Consider the following 14,841-nt stretch of genomic DNA (forward strand, 5'->3'; position numbering starts at 1 on the left):
CAGTGCTAAACGTGAAGGGGGCAAAGGATGAATAGGAAATAAAACAGAACCCCAGAGGGTGACTCATTCATTCTGTCAGTGTTGGATTTTATCCTTCTTGGAGACCTCCCACGTCACGTGGGCGTGCGTCAAACAGGGAAGCGGTGACACGTGTCACCTGAGATTAGCTTCAGGCGAAGCATTCGGATCCCCGAGGCATTAAAGGATCGTCATTTTTGTAACGCGCTCATCTCATTTTTGTGGAAAACACGTCCACACACTTCAGAATTCAAAATAGCAGTGGGAGCGTTTTGACTGGGGGCCTGCAGGGTTTTGGAGGCGAGCCCTCCCCGGCTTGTGGATGTGCTGGTGGTGGGGCTTGTGTGGGGCCGGAGGATGGGGAGCGAGGTGTTCACGTGGGTTTATTTGACAGGGATTCGTGGAGCACCCACCTCTGTGCCACGCTTGTGCTGGGCGTGGGCAGGGCCTGGGGGAAACAGATGATGAGGGGGGCTTCTGGCCTGGGTGGGGAAAGGGAAGCACAGGGTGTCTGGGGACGGCATGGAGGGCTGATGTCCTCCTTTGGGGCCCTGCAGGTCCTCTGCATGGACGAGTACAAGCTGAGTCATCTGGAGGAGGAGCAGCTGCTTCTGGTGGTGACCAGCACGTTTGGGAATGGAGACTCGCCCGGCAATGGAGAGGTGGGTGGCCTGGGTCCCAGTGGTCGGGGGTGCCAGGGCCCGAGGGGGCCAAGGAAAGGATCTGGGTGATTCAGCATGTCCTACGGAGGACATTTGGAAGTGAGTGCTCAGATCACTCTGGGCTGCCCCAGCCCCAGCATTTGGCTGCCTTCTTTGTAATTATCACCATATGTATGTGACCCCTTTCCTAGGACATACTTTATATTTTTAAGTAAGTTGACCCACCTTTTTTAAACTCAAAAATTAATGTGTAAGGGAAACTTTGTATCATCCCCACAGATGGAAAGCCGACAAAAAATAAATCCAATGAAAGCCACAGTTCTTGAATTTTCGCTAGACACTGTTGCCTGAGCATGGCTTGCTTTGTTTTTTTAAAATGAGCAATGGCCGAGTATTAGAGGTCTTTGGGCTCCAGTAGCTCCAAGCTGAGACTCTCCCTAGTTTTCGTAAAGACGATAATAATGATAGAAACAGGAATAACTAAAAAAAAAATTACAAAAAAGAGAATACTGTCTTACCATATGATTTGACACTATTTCATATTTCACCTAAAATTATCTTGAGTTCCTTGGAAATCAGGGTTATCTTAGAGAGTACGGGACCAGTTGTCATTCTTACCAGGTTCCAAACAGGAAAAGAGGCTTATGCTCCATTAGGAGACCCCCTGGAGATGCCGGGCCCTCTCTCTACCAGAGCTGGATGGGGCTGGGCTATTCGGGGCTACAGGCCCATATGAGTTACTAAGGCTGAACTGGTCCTTGAGCCCCAGCCAGTTGGCCCCACACATAAACTGACTTCCGTTTGTGGATCCTGAACCTTCTTCTGACAGATGTGGCCAGTTTTGAAGTGGGCCACCAGAAGAAAAGTAAAAGCAGTGCTTTTATGAATCTTATCCTGAGAACTCAGTGGTTCTCTCTCTTTCTAGAAACTGAAAAAATCTCTCTTCATGCTGAAAGAGCTTACCAACAAGTTCAGGTAAGGCTTTTCCCCACTCGCACTTGTCCAAGCCCTGCCTTATGGACCTAAGGGTTCTGGGACCTGGGTTCCAGGGAGGGTACTGGTTGTGTGTAAGGGGGGGGGGGGTCTCGTCCAAGATGTCCAGGCACAATGAGAGCCTGTCCTCAGAGTGTGTCAAGGGTCAAACCGGGGAAACTAAGTCCCTCTCATAGGTCTGCAAGCTGAGCATGGGATTGGTCACGGGAGTTGGTGACAATTGTGGCTTGGGAGCTGGAGAGGACCTGAAGATGGCGTGCACTGACCGGTCCTGTGCCCAGCTGGAGTGGGGGTGTCTGAGGCTGGTTTACAGGCCGGTCGTGCTATGTGATGCTTGCAGGGGTGAGCTCACTCCAGTCTCCATGTGTGTGTCCTCCTCGGGCAGGTATGCTGTGTTCGGCCTCGGCTCCAGCATGTACCCTCAGTTCTGTGCCTTTGCTCATGACATCGACCAGAAGCTGTCCCATCTGGGGGCCTCTCAGCTCGCCCCAACAGGGGAGGGGGACGAGCTCAGTGGACAGGAGGAAGCCTTCCGCAGCTGGGCCGTGCAGACCTTCAAGGTCAGTTCTTAGCTGGAGCTGCCCCCTCAGCAGGGACAGGGAGGCCACAGCCCATCCCTGTCCAGGACTTCTGTGCCGGGCATCCTGGGTAGCCTGACCCCCGCCTGGTCCTACAGGCACAGTCCTAGGTGTAGCCTGAGGGCTCAGGTCACTGCTGCTCTCCCTCAGCTCCCCCAGAACTCCACTTGAAGCATGCATCCCTGGGTAGGAGAAGAGGGCTGAGACACCTCCCATCCTCCAGGAACTTTGGTTTAAGATCTTTCCCCCTCTGATTACTCAGGTCACCCCTCGATGACTTTGCCTTGTTTCAGTCTCCCAGCCACAGAGAGCCTGGGGACAGGGACCATGCAGTGGAGTCTCTGGACCTGTGTCAGAATCTCAGTAGGGCTTCGCTGCCTATAGCCTGACGCCCCTGATTTAAAGAACTCCTTATTGGGGCACCTGGGTCGCTCAGTCAGTTAAGTGTCCAACTCTGGATTTCAGCTCAGGTCATGATCTCGGGGTCATGGGATTGAGCCCCATTTCGGGCTCTGTGCTCAGCAGGGCATCTGCTTGGGATTCTTTCTCTCCCTCTGCCCCTCCCTGCACTCGCTCTCTCTCTCTCTCAAATAAATAAAATCTTAAAGAAAAACAAACAAACTCCTCGTGTAAGCAGAGTATTTCACCCAGCAGCGGTACTTAAAGCACCAGCTTGAGTCGGGGCAGACCTGGTTGCCAGGCCCACACCGCCTGCATGTGACTCCACACCAGGAGCATGGGAGTTATCCAACCTCAGGGGGTGGGCATGTGGGTAAAGTGAGATACTGTCAATATTAACATCCATGTGAATAGTAGTAGCAACCGTGTGCCGAGCCCGGCCACCTCTTTGAGTCCTCACAGTGGCCCAGTCTGACCCACGTGCTTAGTAATTATAGGAAGCACTTCACCTATTTGTAAGGACCTACAAAATGGTGGCCCCATTGATGGGGATGACATCGTTGAGGATGACAGTGACCGTGGTTAACACCGGTCTGCTCCCTCTTCTTCCAGGCAGCCTGTGAGATGTTCAATGTGCGAGGCAAACACAGCGTTCAGATCCCCAAGCTCTACACCTGCAATGTGACCTGGGACCCACAGCACTACAGGCTCGTGCAGGACTCGCGGCCTCTGGACCTCAACAAAGGTACCTTATGCGTCGCACTGCATGGGCCCTTCCTGCCGGGGTGGAGGTCTCTGCGCCCTGAGTCTGTGGTCGAGGAGACCACTAGGACCCTCTGAACAGAGGCAGCTGGCCTTGGGCTGCCAGGCTCTCTCTCTTGTTGGATCCGAGAGCCTGCTGGGGTGCGAGGCAGGAGAGCTTGCTTCATCTCTGAGGGAGGCTGTTTCAGGAGGAAGCCCCGGGCGGGTGGTAGAAGAAAGGGGAGCCAGCACCAACTGACGGCCTCCTGTGTGCCAGGCACTGGGCTGCGCTCCTCGCCCGCCCACTCTAAGCGAGCCCTGACATTCATCTTACAAGAAGGGCCCAAGGACCTGGGCGCCTGGCTGGCTCAGCTGGTGGGGGCATCCTACTCTTGATCTCCGGGTCGTGAGTTTGAGTCCCATGTTGGGTGCAAAGAATACTTAAAAAAAGGGGGGCACAAAGAAACGAAAGCTTGGGGAGGTGAAGCAGGTTGCTAGCAGGTGGCCAGGCTGGGATTTGAGCCCCAGCCGTCCAGCTCTGACAGCAGCCAAGTATTGTAAAAAACATCTTGTGGAGGCAATCCCAGGCTGCTCGACGGTGGCTTCTGGACGCTGGGCCTCCACGATTCCTCTTTTCTTGTACCATGAGTACAGGAGTTGTGTAGCTTTCTGCGTGTTTAGGGTACCCCCAAGTTCAACTATGCTCTCCCACAGATGCCAGGCCATGGGGATGGCCTAGAAATGCCCCTCTTTGGGCACCTAATGCATTCCCCCTCCCCACCTAGCAGCAGCACAAACACCCCTGTTAGACCAAGTGTCTTTATTTGTGATTTAGAAACATGGCAGGGAAACAGCAAAAGAAAACTCTATCCCACCATCACAGCGGGACACCCCAGGGGTAGTGTCCAGGCATAACTGACTCAGACTCGGGGAGGCTGACCCCCACCAATGCTTAAGAGCCACTCTGCCACTTCATCCTCTCTGTCCCCCACAGCCCTCAGCAGTATGCACGCCAAGAACGTGTTCACCCTGAGGCTCAAATCACAACGGAATCTACAGAGTCCCCAATCCAGGTAGGGGTGATGTCCCACAGGTTTGATATAATGAAGGGAAGACCAGAGCAAGTCAGTCTTTGAAAGGAGAGAAGTGTGCACTGGCATTAGCCATGATGTCATGGGTAGCACCGACTTGGCCGGTAACCCCTGTGACCTCTGGTGCCTTTAGGTCTGGTCTCCATTAACCGTGGGCCAGTTTTCCAGCTTAAGAACTAGGCACCTGCTTTACTACCCGTCCTTTGTCACTAAACCCTTTCACCAAAGGTGGAGGGCGGGCAAAGAGAAACTCAAACCATTTGGCTCTTTCTTAAGAACTTCCAAGAAAATTTTTGGCAGGGAAGGACATTTCCCCGTCAGGAGAAACAAGTGTTAGGAATTCCCTGTTGGTTTTGTTTGTCTGTGCTGTCCTCCCCCATTCATTAGGAAAACTGGGCTTTGTTCTAATAAGAGCCAGATTTGTGCTGGGGACAAGGAAGTGTTTGTTCTAATGCCCACAGATCTCCAAGGGGGATGCTCTCTTTAGGTGGAGGGTGTGGTCAAGCCCAGGTGGGCTCGGGAGTACTGCCCAGGGAGGGGGCTGCCCACCCTCTCCCCACAGAGAAACCTCAGGCCCAGTGGGCACCAGGCCCTCTTGAGCACCCTAGCTCCAGGGGATGCCAGCAACCCGACCCGACCCGTGCTCACCGAACTGAGAAGGAAAATGAAAAGAGGGCACATTTCCTGGGGAAGTCGGCCCGCCCATCAGGGAGCTCGGGAGGAAATCCTGGTGGCGTCACCAGAGGCTTCTTTTTCCCTTCTCCAGCCGCACCACCCTCCTGGTGGAGCTTTCCTGTGAGGACAGCTGCGGGCTGAGCTACATGCCCGGAGAGCACCTCGGGGTTTGCCCGGGCAACCAGCCAGCCCTGGTGCGAGGCATCTTGGAGCGAGTGGTAGATGGCCCTGCACCCCACCAGCCTGTGCACCTGGAGACGCTCAGTGAGAGTGGTAAGACCTCTGCACGGTGGCCCTAGCATCCCACCCCCCTCTCCCCACCCCGGCAGCCCCCCAACTCCGCTGATGGGCTGGTCCCATCCCTGTGCTGTGGGCTCCTAACCCTATCCTTCCTGCTGAGTGGGGGGACCACCCAAGCCCCCGCTGATGCGATTTGGCCAACAGAAGGGATGCTTCTTTGGGGCTCTCCCCAACCCCAGAGGCTGGGGAGTCTCTTTCCCTTCATTCTTTTGCTCACTCAGCCACTTTTTTGTTAAGGGATGGATTCATTTATTTTTGCATCAAAATTTTAACCAGTTGGTCGCATCTATATACTAGGCAGGCCCTGGGCTACAAAAATGAATGAGACTCAGTGTCCACACTCAGAAAGCTCACTACCTAGTACAGGAGGCAGATAGGCAAGAGTATTCTTCTTCTTCTTCATCATCATCATCATCATCATCATCATCATCACAGTAGCAGCTGGTATTCATTGGGTAATTACTAGATGCCAGCATTTTATAGGCTTTGTCTCTTCAGGCCCCACAATAAACATGTGTGTGCACTTTGCCTGATGACATAATGGAGAGATGTGGGAACAGTGTAAAAACGCTGAGCTTTGAAGGTTAGAGTCCCTGAGCCATCAGGGACTAGCATTACTAGCTGCGTGACCTTGGGCCTATAAGTCAGCCTCTCGAAGCTTTATTTCTTTGTCTCTAAAATGGAGATAAGAGAGCCTTCCTCATAAGGTTGTAGTAAAGACCAAATGAGTAGATGCACATGCAACCTTCACCACAATTCCTGGCACCAAATAAATGCAGGAATGGAGGAATGTCCATTTCCTACAGGCTAATGAACATTTGTCCAGAAGCTCAGAGAAGGGGGAGTCTCCTTGGATTCCAAAGTGCATGACCCCTTTGCATGTTCAAGGTATTCTAACCTCACCCACTGAGGGTCTTATTTATCCCCACCTCACTTGGCCTGTGGGCAGGGGCACACTGTGGGTGACCAGGAGAGTGAGACTCCTCCTGGCCATCCTCACCTGGGAAATACGCTGTCCTGGGGGGGCCTGGAGCACCCCCTTTCCGTGCTATGGTGAGGCCCAATCTATGTGGGGAGCACAGCACAGCGGCAATAGGTACTAGGAGAGACAAGCTAACGAAATCAACCATCATGAGCCTCCCAGCCCATAGGAATAGCTCTCTAGCCTTAGTGATAATCTTGCCTCCGAAGAATGTGTACCCCTAAAGAGAGTGGCCACATTAGGAAAGTGGGGGTCAGAGAAGCAGAGTGCAGCATTGTCTCCCACTGTCCAGGAGAAATGTGAGCGAGGAGACAGATGGCCTTGTGACTATAGGAAGACAGATGCGGCTCATTCAGGCCTTGGATCTGGATGAAATAACGTAACAGTAATATTTTTACCTAATGTTTATTGAGCATGTGTGTACCAGACACTGTACTATTATATATACACCATTCTGTTCAATGCTCATACAGACCCAGGGAGACAGGTTTTGTTATCACATCCGTTTTATAGAGATAGAACCCAAGGCTCAGAGGGTTTAATCACCTAGCTATTAAGTGAGGAACCAGAGTTCAAACCCTTGTCTGCTGGCTCCAGGGTCCACACTGTGACCACCCTGCATACTGACTCTTGGGACTCCCTGGGACTTGACATTTCGGGCTGATCTGCTGCTCACCCAGTACCTGTTGGTATAGCCCCAGGGGACTGTAGTCATGGGCTTTTCTCTAAATGAATAACTGGCCTCTGGGGTGTGTATCAGTCTTTGGTGAATTTAGTCACTGTGAGTCTGTAGTTCACCTATGGGTGTTTTGCTATAGTTCAGGTCTGAACCAGAGGGGGACTGAACTCTTGTGCATAGTTGATTTTCCAGGATCATGTCAACTTGGGTGCCCTTTGGAGGGCTGTTGATCGGCCCTCCCTGGCAGCCCTACCTCTGGGCACATGAACACTTCCACAGTTCCTGGAGCTAGAAAGTCAATGTCCTCCCCTGCAGCTGTAGGGTGGAGGGTGTCTTCCCCAGAGGCCTCATTACCCTTCAGGAAACTGAAATAGGGCCTTTTTGTCATTCTGACTCCTTTTTTTCCCTGTCCAGGAAGCTATTGGGTCAGAGACAAGCGGCTGCCCCCGTGCTCACTCAGCCAGGCCCTCACCTACTTCCTGGACATCACCACCCCCCCTACCCAGGTGCTGCTCCGAAGGCTGGCACACCTGGCCACGGAAGAGGCCGAGAGGCAGAGGCTGAAGACCCTGTGCCAGGTGAAGGTTGGGCCAGTGGGTGAAGGAAGGGCAAGGTCCCAGAGTCAGGGGGAGCCAGAACCCAGAGCTGGTCTTTAACCTCCAAGGGGGAATCCGACCCAGCTTCTCAAAGCGAGACTTGTCAAAGCTGGTGGGCAGTCAGTGTCCTCTCCCATACCATCTCTAGGACACAGTTGTGTTGAGTGAACTGAACTTTTCTGAGTGTCTGCAGGATGCTACCAAAGCATACTTTGTTAGAAATTACCTAGAAAAGGAGAGCCACTGTGTCTTGTCTTTCTGTATTCCCCAGACCTGGCATAAGCATGGAACTTAGGAAGTGCTGGAGGATGGATGGTGAGGATGAATGGAGACGTGGACACGAGAGGATGCATTAACGCACTGGCAACTTTCTAGGCCCATGCTTTTGCAAAAGGCACTGGATGGCATCATTGCCATCATCTTTCTCACTAATTAACTTGATTCCAGCCGTTATCCTGTGGCTGCAGTGTACTAACTCTGCACACATGCTCTCATTTCGTTCTCATGACGTTCCCATGAGGGAGGTGACGCTATCCTCACGTCACAAATTTTAAGGGATTGGGACAAGATCCCACAGCTAGTAAGGGCACCCAGTCAAGATTCGAACCCAGGTCTGTATAATTCCAAAGCCCTGTCCAAAATTAGATTATAATAAAGATTTGACTCCTGCCCACCAGTGGCTGACGGTGGAGTTCTGAGCACACGAATTAGATAAATGCTACTCACGGGCCTGAGTGCTTCCAGGAAAGGCACCCTTTTCTCTCCAGCACCCTGGACAGCACCTGGCTCTAGGACGTGTTGGTTGGAACCATCGTGTGAATGAATGAATGAATGCTGGATTGTGACAGCCTCCTGCCTCCGTGTGAGCACGTGCCTTGAGTCACTCACACTGCTCTTGGCTTTCAGCCCTCAGAATACAACAAGTGGAAGTTCACCAACAGCCCCACATTCCTGGAGGTGCTAGAGGAGTTCCCATCCCTGCGGGTGTCTGCTGGCTTCCTACTCTCCCAGCTCCCTATTCTGAAACCCCGGTACTACTCCATCAGCTCCTCCAGGGACCGCACACCCACGGAGGTCCACCTCACGGTGGCTGTGCTCACCTACCGCACCCGAGGTAAGGCTTGGCAGAGACTTTGGAGCAGAGTCCAACTCTGCTACTTACTGGGCAGCAGTTCAACATCTCTGAGCTGTGGTCTCCTTGTCAGTCAAAAACCCACCTCCCAGGGGCGCCCGGGTGGCTCAGTCATTAAGCGTCTGCCTTCCGCTCAGGTCATGATCCCAGGGTCCTGGGATCGAGCCCCTCGTCGGGCTCCCTGCTCCGCGGGAAGCCTGCTTCTCCCTCTCCCACTCCCCCTGCTTGCGCTCCCTCTCTCGCTGTGTCTCTCTCTGTCAAATAAATAAATAAATAAAGTCTTAAAAAAAAAAAAAAAAACCCCACCTCCCAGAGTGTTAATAGCAGTAGCAGGTGTGTGGCAGAGATTACTATGAACCAGGTTCCAAGCAAACCCTCTGTATATATGTATTAGCGGCAACCCCATGAGATGGGTACTGTTTGCATTTTACAGGTGAGGAAGCTAAGACACAAAGAGGTTAAGCCCCAGAGTTGCACCATGAGCAAGTAGAGACCTGGGATTCCAACCCACGCAGTCTGACTGCTGGGTCCATCCTGCTTCACTCTGTGGTCCTACTACCGCTGGGACAATGTAATGAGATCACATGGAGAAAGCACCTAATACTTAGTGGGAGCCCAGTGATTCTTAGTATACCTGATAGTCTAGCCTGGGTGCAGGGTTGATGAGGCCTTGATTGCTCACTCACTCAGCGATGGGTTTTTTCATATCTCTCTATGCTTGCCATGATGGTGGGCGTGGAAACACGGCACATGTAGCTTCTGACCTCGTGGAGCTTCCCGTTTAGAGGGGGTAGCGAAGAGAGACTCATCGAAATAGACAGTTGTCATGATGTGGGTGCTAAGAAGCACAGGGTGCTATGAGGGCAGAGGTTAGGGGATGGGCTAACACAGACTGGGAGGTCCAAAACCTTGTCTACTTGGACTTGGCTACTGCACTGAATGAACCGTGCCCTTGTCCTGCCCTCTGTAACTGAGCATTGCCTGGGTTGGCAAAGCTGGATGCACAGCATGGTCATGCAGTTTTTAGACGATGGGCAGACTCTGCCTGCTCTGCTGGAGAACATCTTCCCAGGTCAAGTCTCAGTGCTCAGACAGCGAGAGGGGAGGTGGGTACATCTTGTGAGAGCCAGATCCCATTCAGAGGGAAAAAGGGACTTCTCAGGTTGGTTGGGATAGCTTTAAATGCTGGGCTTTGGGAAGGGAATGTAACCTGGAGCAAGTTGGGGTTTCCACAGGCCCAGGAGGGGCCCCCAGGGAGGAAGGGTGTCAGAGCAGACCAGAGTGCTCAGGAGGCTGTCCATCACTCAGAGTTCCTACCAGCAAGGGCTTTACCTCATGAAGACGGTGGCGCACTGACTGCCATCGGAGCTGAGTGGTGGGCTGGGAGGGTCCCTGGGGAAACTCTTGGAAGGAGCATTAGAGTAGGAGTCAGGGAAGCTGAGCTGTCATCTGATTTTACTGCTACCTGAGTGACCTTGTACACATTCCTTCTCTGAGACTGTTTTTGGAGTGGCAGAAGGAGAAGCTGGCCCACTCTCGACGCACCTTGCAGCTTTCCCCAGCTCTGGCTGCATAGAGGGTGGACCGCAGAACAGGGAGAAGAATTGTGCCCTCCCTAAAGCCCACAGGGAGCCTGAGTGGACACTCCCAGGAGTCTCATTGGTCTGGGGGGAGCCTCTGGGACAATTCACCCTCTGGGATGGGGAGGGTGGGGGATGATGTTGGTCAAGTCTGTGTTGTCCTTGCAGATGGCCAAGGTCCCTTGCACCATGGTGTCTGTAGCACATGGCTCAGCAGCCTGAAGCCCCAAGACCCAGTACCCTGCTTCCTGAGAAGGTAAGCACCCTCTCCACTCTGTCCATTGTGGCACCACTGGCCCCTGGGAGTTCTGGTTTGAAAGGGAGGAATCTGGGCCCTTGAAGAAGGTGCTGGGATCACACTGGGCCTCTCCATTCTATCCCCTGGCAATAGAGCATGGCCAGGTCTCCAGTAAGGACAGAGAGGACAGCGGTGGGGGGGGCCCCAGAGTATAATGAGGTTCAGCCTTTTTCCAAAAGGAGCCCACGACGAGGTGAGGGTGTGCCTGGACAGGGGAAATGAAGCAGCCTCCAGGACTTGGGAAATCAAATTTGAGCTCGTTGTCTTCTCCACCCCCACCACACTACCCCCCCACCCCACTGCACCCCCAGCTCCCCAGCCCCTGTCCAGCGTGTGCATCCATCTCAGGGTGTCTGAGGCCTGAGCCTCTCCATCTGTCCCCTTCAGTGCCGGCAACTTCCAGCTCCCTGAGGACCCCTCCCATCCTTGCATCCTCATCGGACCTGGCACAGGCATTGCCCCCTTCCGTGGTTTCTGGCAGCAGCGGCTCCATGACACCAAGCACAAAGGTACAGTTAGGAGGTTCCCTGGCATCTCCCTGGGGCCTTCCTGGGGTTGTGCCACTGCCCACTCTCTCATTTGCCTCAGCCTGTGTGGACAAATGATCTGAATGCCCTGGGCCTCAGTTTCCTCATCTGTAAAGGGGAGGACAATACTAGATTTGCGGGCAGGAAATGAGAATTCAAGTCGGCTGTCTGTCGGGCAGGGCAGGCCTTGACCCATACCTTGCCCTCTGGTGGCCACCCTGGTAACTGCAGCCCGCTGGGTCTTGCAGGGCTCCAGGCCGGCCGCATGACCCTGGTGTTCGGGTGCCGCCGCCCAGATGAGGACCACCTGTATCAGGAGGAGATGTTGGAGATGGCCCAGAATGGAGTGCTGCATGAGGTGCACACAGCCTATTCTCGCCTGCCTGGCCAGCCCAAGGTAAATACGGCAGCTGCCTGTGCAGTGGGTGGAGCATTATAAGCCCAGACTGGTGGGCGCTCCCGCTCCCCACAAGCCCCTTGCTCTCCGAGCCTGCATCTGAGCTCTAAAACAGTTCCACACCCGTCACAGGAATGCATTCACTCTGCCAGGAGAAGAGACGGGCCCTGAGACATTGAGGACTAAACAGGGTCACACGGTGGGTTAGTCCCAGCGCCCAGCTGGCTGAAAGCCCTCGCCTGGGATACACACCTGCCTGGGACGACGTGGTCTGGGCATCACCACGCCCCGCTGATGCTCCCTGCTGCCCTCGGGGGCACTTAGCCCCATGAATGTGGGGAGTCAGGATAGACGCTCGCCTCAGGCCTTGGGAATTTGTTCTATCTGGGCTCCTCCCAGACCCAGTGTTTTGTGTCCAGTGCTGGGGTTGCTGGGCATCTTGTGGGGAACAAGAGCAGAGGCTCCTAGACTTCTGTGTAATTGGGGAGCCCAGCGCTCTGTGCCCTGCTCTGAATTACCCTGGGGGTTCCACGAACGGTCTGCACGGAGAGGCTCCAGTTCTGGGGTGTACGCAGGTGGGCCTCAGAGCCTGGGCAGGGGAAGTGAGTTGACAGATGCCTCTTTGAAGCATGATGAATTCGAAGTCAATGCAGGAGCCTCACTGAATGGTCAGCTTCCTGAGGGCGGGGCGGTGGCCAACGTTCATCTCTCGAGCCCCAGCCCGGCCCTGAGCTGGGCAGGATGCCAGCGCCCCTCATCCTGAGCCTGATCCCGGGAGAAGGTTCTGGCTGGGAGGTTCCTCGCCGGGCAGCCCATCGTGCCCCTCGCTGCCTCCTCCTGGCCAGCAGACCTGACTGCAGGCTTCACCCCCGGCAGCTGGGGCCTGGACCCACCATCTCCTCTGGTTTCAGGTCTATGTTCAAGACATCCTGCAGCAGCAGCTGGCCAGTGAGGTGCTCCGCGTGCTCCATGAGGAGCATGGCCACCTTTATGTCTGTGGGGATGTGCGTATGGCCCGGGATGTGGCCCATACCCTGAAGCTCCTGGTGGCTGCCAAGCTGAGCCTGAGTGAGGAGCAGGTGGAGGACTATTTTTTCCAGCTTAAGGTATGGCAGCTGGTGTGCGGGCTAGGGATGCGGCTCAAGGCCACGGGAGAGGGGGGGAGCCAGGACCAGGAAAGTCAGGCCTAGGGGAGTCAGGCTCAGGATAGGCCTGAACCTCAAGGGAAGCCTAGAGGTGGCCGGAGGTCCGAGCTAGATGGGCTCTTAGAAGGCCTGCCCATCTCTCCTGGTCTGGTTGTTCAGTTAAACAAAGGCAACACGTTGCTTGGTGACAAGACTCCTCAGAGCCTCTAACATGCTACCATGCATCGTGACTCCTCAAGACTAGGAGAAAGTATGCAGCATTTTCCAAACGTATTTATCTCAGAGCCCCCATTTCCTGGAGCATCTTGGGGGAAAGGTACGAGGCAGGCTTGGGGAGCTGTTCAGGCAGTTCACGGCAGCACAGGCGCTGATGGGAGTTAGTCTAGTGGGATTCAATTAAACTCTAAGCATGACAGTTGTGAAGGCAGATGGCTCATGAGTGTAGGTGGGATAAGGAAGCTGGGGGAGCCCCAGGGCTCGTCCTGGCCTGGACCTGATGAATGAGAGGTGGCTGGATCAGCAGAGCTGACACCCTGGTTCTGTTTTCCCTTAAAGAGCCAGAAGCGCTATCATGAGGATATCTTTGGCTCTGTGTTTCCCTATGTGGTGAAAAAAGATGGGGCAGCAAGGCAGCCCAGCGATCCCAGAGTTCCAGCAGCCCACGGGAGTAGTTAAAGTTGCTGCCACAGAACTTACTGATGGAGCCAACTCTCGATTATCTGAGGTCACAGGGCCTGGGGAGCTGGAAGGAAATTATATCCCCGAGCCTCATGTCTCCTTCCCCACCAAACCCGATACTTGACCTGCTACGAGTAGCAGCCTGGACTGAGTGGAACCTCTTGTCTCCCGTGAGCCCACCCTTCCCGGATAATGGAAAGTTGGGCCTTTCCAGGTCCCTTGAAGACTTAATCGGCAGTGCCAGGCCCAGCTGGTGGGTGAAAAGGATGGAACATTCTTCTGACTGCACCACTCTGAGTGACCAGGAGGAGGCGCTGTCGTGCTACCCTGTATTTAGCCGCCTTGTGTACAGTTATTTATAATAACTCTGTATTTAAAAAACAAACAAACCCCGGTCTTCTCTCAAGGGCCAATTGGGCCTTCCCCGTATGACTGCTTGATGGAGATATTTATATGAAATGCATTTTATTTTAACCACATTGTATGTGTGCAGGGATGTTTGTAGGGAAAGCAACTCCGTTCTACAGAGTTGGGGACTGGTGGGTGGTGCAACCTGGACCCAAATCCCCCACAGAGGGATATACTAGCTTGGCCACACGGGGATCATCTCACCCAGGGCGCTCCTCACACGGGCCTCACATCACAGGGGGCACACCTCACACTGAACGGACCACACAGGGGTTCACCTCACACGGGGCTCACCTCCGGAGGTGCACCTCACACGGGACTCACAGGGGTCTCACCTCAGCTAGGACTCACCTCACCTGGGGCACACCTCACAGGGGTTGCACCTCACACGGAGAGCACCTCACACGAGGCTCACCTCACACGGGACTCACCTCACAGGGGTCTCACCTCAGCCAGGGCTCACCTCACATGGGGCCCACCTCACCGGGGGCACACGTCACACAGGGCTCAGCTCACAGAGGGTGCACCTCACACAGGGCTCACTTAACAGGGGGCTCACCTCACGCGGGGCTCACCTCACCTGGGGGCACCTCACCCGGGGCTCACATCACATGGGGCTCACCTCATAGGGGCGCACCTCACACGGAGCTCACCTCACCTGGGGCACACCTCACACGGGGAGCACCTCACACGGGGTGGACCTCCGCTCAGGGCTCACATCACAGGGGGCTCACCTCGGACGGGGCACACCTCAGCCGGGGCGCACCTCACACAGGGCTCACCTCACAGGGGGCTCACCTCACAGGGGGCTCACCTCACATGGAACTCACCTCACTCAGGGCCCCCCTCACTGGGGGTACACCTCACAGGGGGGTCGCCTCACACAGGGCTCACCTCACCTGGGGCTCACCTAACGTGGGGCACACCTCACACAAGGCACACCTCACACGGGGCTCACCTCA

General features: G+C 54.6%; 1 protein-coding gene across 1 annotated transcript in view; it reads left to right on the forward strand.

Moving 5' to 3' along the window:
• The window catches only part of NOS2 (nitric oxide synthase 2), a 36,327-nt gene extending 22,859 nt beyond the window's left edge, over positions 1-13,468 (forward strand). The window contains 13 exon segments of the mRNA XM_021703959.2: positions 576-680; positions 1,606-1,655; positions 2,059-2,233; positions 3,263-3,395; positions 4,386-4,464; positions 5,249-5,430; positions 7,533-7,696; positions 8,621-8,828; positions 10,595-10,682; positions 11,112-11,233; positions 11,500-11,648; positions 12,560-12,754; positions 13,349-13,468. Coding sequence (XP_021559634.1) covers positions 576-680; positions 1,606-1,655; positions 2,059-2,233; positions 3,263-3,395; positions 4,386-4,464; positions 5,249-5,430; positions 7,533-7,696; positions 8,621-8,828; positions 10,595-10,682; positions 11,112-11,233; positions 11,500-11,648; positions 12,560-12,754; positions 13,349-13,468 — 1,770 coding nt within the window.
• The last annotated feature ends 1,373 nt before the right edge of the window (positions 13,469-14,841 follow it).

This window comes from Neomonachus schauinslandi, chromosome 15 (assembly GCF_002201575.2).
Source record: "Neomonachus schauinslandi chromosome 15, ASM220157v2, whole genome shotgun sequence".
In the NCBI taxonomy this organism is placed as follows: domain Eukaryota; kingdom Metazoa; phylum Chordata; class Mammalia; order Carnivora; family Phocidae; genus Neomonachus; species Neomonachus schauinslandi.